This window comes from Arachis stenosperma, chromosome 6 (assembly GCF_014773155.1).
Source record: "Arachis stenosperma cultivar V10309 chromosome 6, arast.V10309.gnm1.PFL2, whole genome shotgun sequence".
NCBI classification, from domain to species: domain Eukaryota; kingdom Viridiplantae; phylum Streptophyta; class Magnoliopsida; order Fabales; family Fabaceae; genus Arachis; species Arachis stenosperma.
This window is the reverse complement of record NC_080382.1, coordinates 110,112,497-110,123,237: the sequence shown is the minus strand read 5'-3', so window position 1 is coordinate 110,123,237 and position 10,741 is coordinate 110,112,497. Positions and strand designations below refer to the sequence as shown.

At 30.4% G+C, this 10,741-nt stretch overlaps 1 protein-coding gene across 1 annotated transcript; it reads left to right on the top strand.

Annotated features, from left to right (window-relative positions):
* The first annotated feature begins 8,253 nt into the window (after positions 1-8,253).
* On the top strand, positions 8,254-10,129 carry LOC130932938 (uncharacterized). The gene is made up of 3 exons (XM_057862405.1): positions 8,254-8,468; positions 8,547-8,710; positions 9,894-10,129. Exons 1-2 carry the CDS (start codon positions 8,360-8,362, stop codon positions 8,708-8,710), a joined length of 273 nt encoding a protein of 90 aa, XP_057718388.1. The 5' UTR covers positions 8,254-8,359; the 3' UTR covers positions 9,894-10,129.
* Positions 10,130-10,741: the final 612 nt, after the last annotated feature.

Here is a 10,741-nt window from a genome sequence, read left to right as displayed (position 1 = left end):
AGTATCCAAAGACCAAAAATTATAACATCAAAAAATAAGTTCTTAGAAAGCAACAGCATTAAACAGGAGCTAGACATCAGATTTTTCATCCTCAGTTCCTAGAATGTCTTTTTCTTCATACTCAGACAACATTTAATCATCTTCCAATGAGTCAAGGTACTTTAGTAGTACTTCAACCCTTCTTTAAGATTTTTGCAATGAATTTTTATTTTGTATTACAAGTCTCCTAGCTTGGTGACTGGAATTGATCATTTGCTTTGTAACATTAACAAACTCTTGTAACACATCCTTGACAATTCCATTAATCAAACCTACAGACGAGGGAGGAAGGATATTCTCATCTTCTTCTTCCTCTATAATCGTGTCTGTGGTGGCCTTAGTTCTTTTCTTTTTGTCTGCTTGACTGTACCACCACCCTTAACGGATGAAATTCTATTCTTTTGGTGCTCATTGTTCAGATCAACAGCAAAATGCTTAAATATGCAAGTTAAAAATATGCCATATGAAAGAGAAATATTTTTGTCACTTTTAATACAATCATGCATATGACGCATCATCAAGTAAGGAAATGAGATTTCAGTTTTGTTGAGTATTGCATAGAGAACTAAGGTATCACAAAGGGTAACTTGTTGATATGAACTACTTTGGAGCATAAGAATGTGTGCAATGAGGTGGTGAAGTTGGATTTTAACAGGACCTAGGGATCTGTGGTTAAGAGTTATACCATCCATGAGTGAGATGTTCTCACAAATGTTAACCAACACATCCTTGTGTGATATACCCAGATTATTATCCCATTTTTCTGAGATGTAGGCATTGACACCAATATTAAAATAATCCAGGAGATCACTAAGAGATTCTTTGTTCAAATGTATTTCATAGCCTTTAACATATGAATAAACACTTCTTTCATGGTAGTACATGTTGGCATAGAATTCTCTAACTAGATTAGGATAGATTGATTTTCTGATTTCAAAAAGTTTTTTCTAGTCCAAATAAACAAAGTTTTCTTTAAAATCAATCCCTTTTTTAGTCAGAGCATTCAGATCAGCCACATAAGTAGAACACAGAGGTCTTTTAGAAACAATAGATTTATGAAATTCATAGTTCATACTAGATAAAAAATAATGAGAATCACAGTGTAAATGTGGACGATTACTGAAATGAGATTTATAACCAACAGGATCAATATTTGTGGGTTCTTTTACTGAGTTGAGAAAAAGTCTTCGGTTACTTTTTGAATGGCAACTAGATGGAGCTAAACGTCCTTGAGGTCCAGAAGATGAACGAGGTGGAGAGGATGTTGGAGGTTCCTCATTCGTCATAGGTCTCTTTCCCTTGACAGCATTAGCCCTAGAAGTGCCAGCATCAGTGGGTGCAGGGGATGGACATCGAGAAGGGTTCTTGGTTCACGCCATTGGTTTGGAACTTGAGAGGAATAAGAGGAAAAATGTTAGTGGATATAGATATGAGTGTGAGCTTGGCTTTTTGGGTGGTGGATTTCTGGGAGCACGATACGTGCTTGTACCTCTTCTCGTTACAATCTTCTTTCTCATTTTAATGAAATAACAATGAATGCGGTTATGGAATAGGTGAAGGTTGGAGAAGATGAGGGATTTTCAATGAATAACCGCTATAAATTCTTAGAGCCTCCCCTTTTGAAAACACAAAATGATAAATGAAAAAGAGTTTAAAAAATTAAATTTAAAAAATGCAAGCAAACTTTTTTTAAATTAAAAAGATAAGTCAAATATAAAATTTGAAAATCTGAAATTAAATTGACTTAAAGGGAAATTCTAAAAGCAAATGCCCTTTTGATGTGAATGATCAATGCAAATAATGAAGCCCACATCATATAATAGAATTTCATCTTTTTGGGTCCAAAGATGGTTTTTAAAGAAACACAATTATCTATCAAAATTTCGGCTTTTAACCCAAATTAATTAATTTTATCATCACTCAGTCCAAACTTCAATAAACTTAGAGGGAGTCATCACCTGTCCAATTTTATCTCCTGTCGACCTGAGAGACCAAAACAATCAGAAAGCAATTTTATCAATTTGATTTAAGAATTCAGCATCAATTCCTAATGCAGGTTTCAACTTGTGAAATCTGTCTTCACACAGAGATTTTGTAAAAATGTTAGTAAGTTAATATGTAAATTTCACAAATTGTATGTCAATTGTTCTCTTTTGCACATGTTCTCTAATGGAGTGAGATCTCACTTCAATGTCCTTAGTTCTTGAGTGCAAAATAGAATTTTTGAAAATGTTAATTATACTCATGTTATCACAAAATAAAGAGATACTATTGACTTGTAATTTGTAATCTGCAAGTTGTGTTTTAAGTCATATTAATTGAGAACAACAAGGAGAAGTATCTATATATTCAACCTCGGTTGTGGATAATGCAACGGTAGCCTATTTCTTACTTAATCACATGCTTAGGGACTGTCTAAGGAAGTAACAAATTTCAAATGTGCTTCTTCTATTAACCTGGTCACTGACAAAATCTGCATCACAATATGCTTCTACATAAAACTCATTAGATTTGGAATACCAAAGACCAAAATCAGCAATGCCATAAATGTATCTAATGATCCTTTTTACAGGTGAAAGATGTGATTTTTTGGGATGAGATAGGAATCTAGAACAAACTCCAACACTTTGAACAATATCCAGTCTAAAAGATATTAGATATATAAGAGAACCGATCATTCCTCTATATCTTGTTTCATCCACATCTTTTTCTTTTTCGTCCTTCTCAAGTTTAGAGTTTGGATGCATTAGAGTACTCATTAGTTTAGAGATTTCTAAATCAAATTTCTTTACCAATTCTTTGGAATATTTACCTTGGTGCACAAAAGTTCTACTCAGAGTTTGTTTGATTTGGAGTCTTAAGAAAAATGCGAGTTCTCCCATTATACTCATATCAAACTTACTAATCATTAAGTTTTCAAAATCAACATACAAGACTTAATTAGCCGATCCAAACACATTGTCATCCATATAAACTTGAAAAGAGTTGTATCTGTATTACTCCTTTGAAAACCATTTTTCAATAAGAAAGAGCTAAGTCTTTCATGCCAAACTCTTGGAGCTTGTCTCAAACCATAAAGTTCTTTAGAGAGTTTAAAAATATGGTTTGAAAAATCTTAGTTTTCAAAATCAAGAGGTTGTGCTACGTATACTTTTCTATCAATAAATCCATTTAAACAGGCACATTTAACATTTATTTGCAAAAGCTTAAACCCTTTGTGAGCTACATATGCAAGTAATAATCTTGTTGCTTCCATCCTTGCAACCGGAGCAAATGACTCATCAGAGTTAATGTCTTCCTTTTAGTCATATCCTTAAACTACTAGTCTAGTTTTGTTTTTAACAACATTACCATCCTTACTTAATTTATTTCAAAAGATTCATTTAATATCTGTTACCTTCTTACTATTCGGATCTGGCACTAACATCCAAACCTCATTCTTCTCAAATTAAAGTGGACTAATTCTTCGTGCATTGCCTTGACTCATGAAGGATTGTCAAGAACTTCTTCACATTTCGAAGTTTCATTTGAGATATATATGGGAGCAAAATCATTGAGTTCCATTCTTCTTCTACTTGATGATCTTGTGGTAACTCTTTGAAATGATCTCTAATTATAAATTCTTGTGGACTGTTCTTTAAGAGATTATTATTTATGGATTACTCTATAGGTATGTAAAGCTGAGTTAATTATGGACTCTTCGAATGTGTTCATTCTACAAATTAGTATTCAGTGGTATTGAGTTAGTTTTTTCTATGGTATTGAGTCTCTTTCTTATAAAATTGAGAATAGTCATTCTACTCATTATGAAAAGACATGTCATATAAAATTCATTATGTGCAAACCACATAAATTATTGTGCCCTCTTGCACCCCACACACAATAAATCTCCTTGAGTTCTTGAATAATTTATAATTTTGCATTGAGTTTTTATTGTGTAATTTTTGGAAAATCGATACTTTGTAACTTTCAAGAAGTGTTAGCTTGCTGCTTTAATGTTGAATTTTTTTTTTTTGGGACAATTGACCTTTCCTGCTTATGTTGACAACATTTTCATTTTTCAAAATATATACCCTCTCTTTTTTTCTTCGAAAAATAAGCATGATTTTTATGTTTTGTATATGTATTTAAGTTATTCATTGTATATGTGAATTAGCTATTTCTTTTCTTGCTTATGAAGTTCAGTTTCTTTTTCCTTTCAATATTCAATATTTAAAGATTTTGAAAATTTGATGATTATTTTTTGCTCCTTTACTAAGAAATCAGTAATATGTTAACTAGCCACTATTGTACAATTCAATTATTATGACAACAAGCCTAAATTCGTATAACTACATGTAATTTTTCAATCAGCAGCATAAGTTACTTATTAGTTGTGATAAATAAACTTTCAATTTATATTTTGAATTATTCGATAGTAACAACACTGAAACCTGCATACCCAGTTGATCACTTTAGAATTGGACTTGAACAAATTATTTCTCTTTCTAAGGAGTAAAATACTTTTGCTTTAGAAGAATATAGAAGAGGAAGTCTACAATATACTTTTTTTTTTGTCTAATTAAGACATTTCCTTTGCTAATGTTAACAACGAGAATTGATGAGTTTGAAATTATATTTTTTTCTGCGATGTAAATGGTATTTGATGCTAACATTTACCTTGATAAGTAGGGTAACATATATATATATATATATATATATATATATATATATATATATATATATATATATATATATATATATATATAGCATAATGCTCACATTTAAAGAAAAGGCTAATTCTTAATTTAATAATCAAGAAAAATAATATTTAAAGAGATAATAAATGATATTTGTAGATAGGTGAACGATTGAGATTTATACAATCTATTGTTTTGTAAATATGGCATATCATTTGCTGTGAAAAATGATGATTATTCTAATCATTAGTTTTTTTTTCTATAATTTAAGTTTCAGTTTAAATATTTAATATTTCTCTTTCAGATTTTGGACGGAAGATTGTAATAATAAAACAATATAAAAACCATTACAAAAAATATGTTGAAAAATGAAGATATTACACGGGAAAAAATTAAATTATTTCTGTTGATGAAGATGAATAAGAAGAAGAAAATTATTATGCTAGCAATATACTTTTCAATAGTTTGTCTATTGTGTAATCTATAATATTATCTTTAGAATATACAATATTTAATTTTATCAAATAAGTCCAATTATTAATAATCTTACTTGCATTTTGCATGAGTCTGATTTCATATAATTATAAAGAGTGAAAAAAAAATTTAAGAAACCTACTTTCACTCCAAAATTGATAAAAAAAAAAGGTCAATAAATCACTGTAAAGGAAAAATTAACATTTGAAAAAAAATTATTATGACAGTTTAATAGTTAACTTCTCAAAGCAAAAACAAATGTCTTCGATAAAGATTTTATACAAATATTTTCAGTAATTATATAAGGAATTAGATAAAAAAAATTTATAATATCTCAATTTATTTTATTGATGAAATAATTGTAAAGTATAGAAATTAACTCAAAATATATGATTAAAGGTTGGCACCATAGATGAAAATATTGAAGAGCTAAAGCATTATTAAATAAATTTTAGATTTTGTTTATGACAAATTGGGAGAATCTAATGATGGATGCATGGTAGTTGCTATACTTTTAAAATTTTTAACTATTAATTCCAATGATTCAATTGAAGCAATTGTTTATGCTAGTTACCGTGACTATTTACACCTTATAAATTTGAGTCATTTGTAAGGTTGGAAGATTTTAGTTCCAATCGTTGATGTTGAGCAAATGAATGATTACTATACTATCTTTGAATAAGAATGAAGTGAAAACATACTTGAATTATGATTTATCTTACTTTAAGAAATGACTAATACACTTATGCTAGCAAGCACACTTCAAAATTTTAGCTACTATTAAGTTTTCTGGATTTTCAAACCATGAGTTGCATTTCAATTGATCATTATGTCGAGCTATGTAACAGAATTAAATTACTCATTACAACATTAACGAAAAAGTTTTCATTCTTAAGATGACACTAACTCCATCTGTCATTAGATTACTTTTTAAATTTTAATGGAGATAATTTTTTTTAATGTTCTCTTATGATATATGACAATTAATAAAAGACAATCTTTAAATTATGTACATTTACTTCTCAAGTAACCGATTTTTACTTATGGCCAATTTTATGTGACAGTCTCAACGAATCATCAACAAATATGAACTTAAAATCATCATTTTTCATGACAATTTAAACAATTTTACTAAAAAAAATAATGTAGTTTATCGAAAAGTATTTAAAAATGTCTAATTTCATCTCTACACTATTTAAATTACGTCGTCTCTATAATGATATGTCATTCTTAACTTATTATTATTAAAATTTACTAATTTAATGTGAAAAATATTTAACACTAAATTTGTTTATCCTACAAGATTTTATTTCAACTTTTGTATGCTTATTTTCTATGTATATATAACTATAACTTTTAAATATAAATGACACACCTGTTAAAACACATTTATATATAATCACTTTTATTCTTTTTGCAGTGATGATATTAACAGTTGTAAATTTAAAATATTATAAGCAACGATTCAACAATGAAAAAGTTAGCTGTGCCGTTTTTTCTGTGAATAAAGTATACATTACGCTTTTATAAATTATAGGATTAATAGTCAAATTAATTTTTAAAAAATGAATTATTCTTTAAATTTATTTTTAAAATATTTTATCAATTAAATTAATTTTTTAAAAATTATATATTAATTACTTTTGTCTTTTTATTACTTCATTAATAATTTCTCTCAACAATGAATGATATATATTAACCTTTTTATAAATAAATTATATATAAATACAATAAAATAAATTACGTACACGACTTACACTTCATGCGGATTTTACACTTGTTTATAGTTATAGGTGATGAGTCAGTAATCATTTATAAAATAGTTTCATCTTTAGTAGTGAGTAATTACTTTTTTTTATTGGAGATTTTATTGAGATCTTCTTTCTATATTGGTATGAGAGATTGTAGGAATTGGTTATTTATTAAGGTAAGTCGAACTAAACCCATATCGTTACAGTCGACCTTCATGAGGTTGAGTAGATTGCGGTGAGGATCTAGACTCCTTCCCTGTAGATCGTTGATTGGACTTTTAATCATTTTAGGCCTGACTCTTATAGTGGGTCAGGGTATAAACAGGACTAATGTGACCAACTTAAAATTTCTAAAAGACGAATTTAATTAAAAAAATCTTTCGATGAGCAATTTAGAAGATGAGTGATCTTTTAATGATGAATTTAACCGTTTACTCTTACTTTTATCCATAAAATGAAAATGGACTTTAGCAATTTAGACCCATAAAAACAGAAAGATAGAGTATCGATTTTCACAAGTGGCTCAACCAATGTAGAGCCCGAAACCTAAATCAAACAAAAAATTGTAGAGTGAGCAAAAAAGTAAAGGGATAAGATGATCTCGAAACAAATTAACTTGAGTTGGTCGAGTGGTCAGTTCACTCGTTCGCTTAAGCAAGTGTCGGGGTTTTGAATTCCACCTTGTGCATGTAGCAATTCATTGGCCAGTGACAAACCCTTAAATAGAGCTCAGATCCGTGACAGATTAGTCATTGACATATCGAATTGGGAGATAATGTGGATAACTAAAAAAAATAGAAGACACTGTATAAGGAAAAAAAAAAACAAAAAGGAAAGGAATAAAAACGAAAACAAAAAAATTACAAAAAAATATAAATAAAAGAGAAAGAACCCTAAACAGTCCTAACAATTATTTTGAAAGATAATGAGGCTCTTAATAAAAAAAAATATTCTTTTCAGTCTTTGAGTTTTATTTTTATAAAACTCATTAGCCTCTATATCAATATTTTCTTTCTGTATTAATAGAATAAGTTTATATGATATGTTAAACTGTTGATTTATTCATTAAAAACTAACTAGGATTAACAAATTTTTTTTTTGTTAAAAATCTTGTTGTTTTTTAATGATAATTATCACAGCCGTTTAGTTTTTATTTTTATTTTTTATTATTTTTTTAAATATATTAGCTAGATTTAATATATAAAATAAAAAATATTAATAATTTTTAAATTTTTTATTTAAAAAACATATTAATAATTAATATATTACATAAATATATTTTAAAAAAAATCATTAATTAAGAAAGAGGCTAACAAGTTACTAGGCGAACTCTATAAACAAAAACAAAACAGAGAAGGAGTTGGGGAATCGTGAGGAGTTTGGTTGAGTTGAGTTGAGGTTTCGGCATCGGTTTCCATGGAATCTTTGTCATCTTCGGCATCGCTGTCTGTCTGGGACTCGATCATCGTCCTCCTTGTACGACCCGTGCTAGCCATAGCCTTCGTTGTCTCCATAATCGCACTCGGTAAGTCTTCAAAACACTCGCACTCTTTCCATTGAAAACGAAAAAGGATTCTGATTTGCGTGTTATAATCAATAACAGGGTGGTTTGTGGCATGGAAACTAGTGCTGGTTCATGTCCCACTGGTGCAAGAAATCTTCGGCCTTAAGAAGAAAACTGTTAGATCCAAGCCTCCAACTGGTCGCCTCTCCAAAATTTACAGCTCCCTTAATAATCCCCAAAATTCAACTTCCACTTCCACATAGGTACTTTATCTTCTCTTTGATATTACAAGTTTAGGGTTTCGGGTTTAGCTTTAGAATTCATGATTTTGGGTTAACCCTCGAGTTTGTAAGTGATCAAAGAGCTTGGAAGCATGCCCTCTATGATAGTGTTGTGTTGGTGATATATAGATATCCAAACTTGTTGGCTTTCTAGAACATGGGATTAATATATATTCACTGTTTTCTGTAAGCTGTGTTATTCGCAAAGGGTGTGAATCCGAGGTTAGATTTTAGAAGGGAAAGGAAGGGATTAGAAGGGTTTGAAGAGTAATTGAGAGTCTATTTAGTCGTCAAACCTTTCCATTCACTTCCTTTTGCTGCAAAAACACAACTCACAAACACCCCTGCCAAAAGAGATATACTCGACAGCGAGGCAAACCGGTTGAAGAAATTTATCTCACTGTCTCAACACTCGGGCAGTGTCCCAATTAGATGAGAATATGGAGCAGAAAAGGTTGTACCAGGAGTATTGGATGTGGCCTTAAGTTTGGGAACATAGCGCAAGCTTGAGACTATGAATGCAAACAAAACTTCCGCATGCATATCTATCTTTTCATTTAGAATCAACCACTGATGCTTAATTGATAAATTATTTTTCGTTGAAGGAAGGAGTATTTCAATCAAAAGTGCATCCTGCTTCCTAGTATAATTCCATTAGGTGTTAAAGGTTTTAGTTTTAAGGATGATGTAAGTTCTTTGTCTTGTTACCTAGTTTTCTAAACGAATCACAGATTTGTCTCTAGTGCCGTGTTGATTAAGAAATTCAATTTGTTTTTAAATTGTTTTTTTCTGGTTTAAAATGTATCAAACTAGTAAGGTGGAGCAGTGATAATACATGTGTTCTTGTTATGTTCCTAATCCTAAGCAACCAGGATGCTTTTGACTTGATAATTTATTAATTTATCATGTGATTGTTGATTTCATTGATGCTTTTTTTTTGTTTTAACAATTTTGGAAGAACTTGGTGAATGTTATGTACTACTCACATTTAAAAATAACTATTGTTTTAACTTATTTTGTATATTGAAAAATCAATTTCTCTATATAATCCAATTGTATGGAGATAATTTGATTTTCAATGTATCAAAAAAGTGAAACTGACTCATATTTCCATACAAAGGGATTATCAGTCCAGTAGTAATGACTGCTTTCTTTGTATTGCCAGATTTTTTAAATGTAAAGAAATATCTTGGAGAGTGCAAACATTGGATCTTGGACAATAGAACCGGCAGTAATTCGCTGATGGAAAGAAATGAAGATTGTATAGAATGTGGTTAACTTACATAAACCAAACCCTGATTGTTCTTACATTGTATAGTGCTTTGTGGAACCTGTTTGACAAAAATTCAAACTTGATGCTTGGTTATGATTCATTAGAGCTAATAGTAGAGCTCGTGGTCATTTACATTTGTCATTAATTTATTTATATAATTTTAGCATTTTGCATAATGCGATTCTCACTTATGCTTGAACTTGCCAAGGAATTGTTAGCAGAGTTAGGTATATGATGTTTAACATGCCAGTGACTGTCAGTTAGGGTGCATGGCAGCAACGGTGGCCAGTGAAGCCATGAATCGGTGCCTGTGCGAGTTTTGAAAGTAAACCGACTTGCCTTAAAAAAGAAAAAGAAGAGACGATGCAATGCGATTGGAAGAGAGAGTTACAATTGGTGCTTTGATGTGTGTCAGTGTTTCATGTTGAAATTCACGGCACAAGAGAAAGCAAAAAGGATGGCATCAAGGAGGAAAGGCATCACAAAGCCAAAGTTGGACAGCATGGATTGTCCTGTGTGCGCGAGTTTCTGCCACATACGCCACATTCTGTGTACGCGAGACAAGCCTCGCGAGTCTTATTGATTAGGCACATGAGCTTGCATTCTTACTTAGGCTCTTGGAGGCCACAATGGGCTGCAGCTGAATGGAAAAAGGGCAAGGATGCAAGGGGACTAGGAGAATATCATTCATTAGTTAGCTTTAGGTTTTGCTTAGGATTTTTTAGAGAAGTTGAATTGTT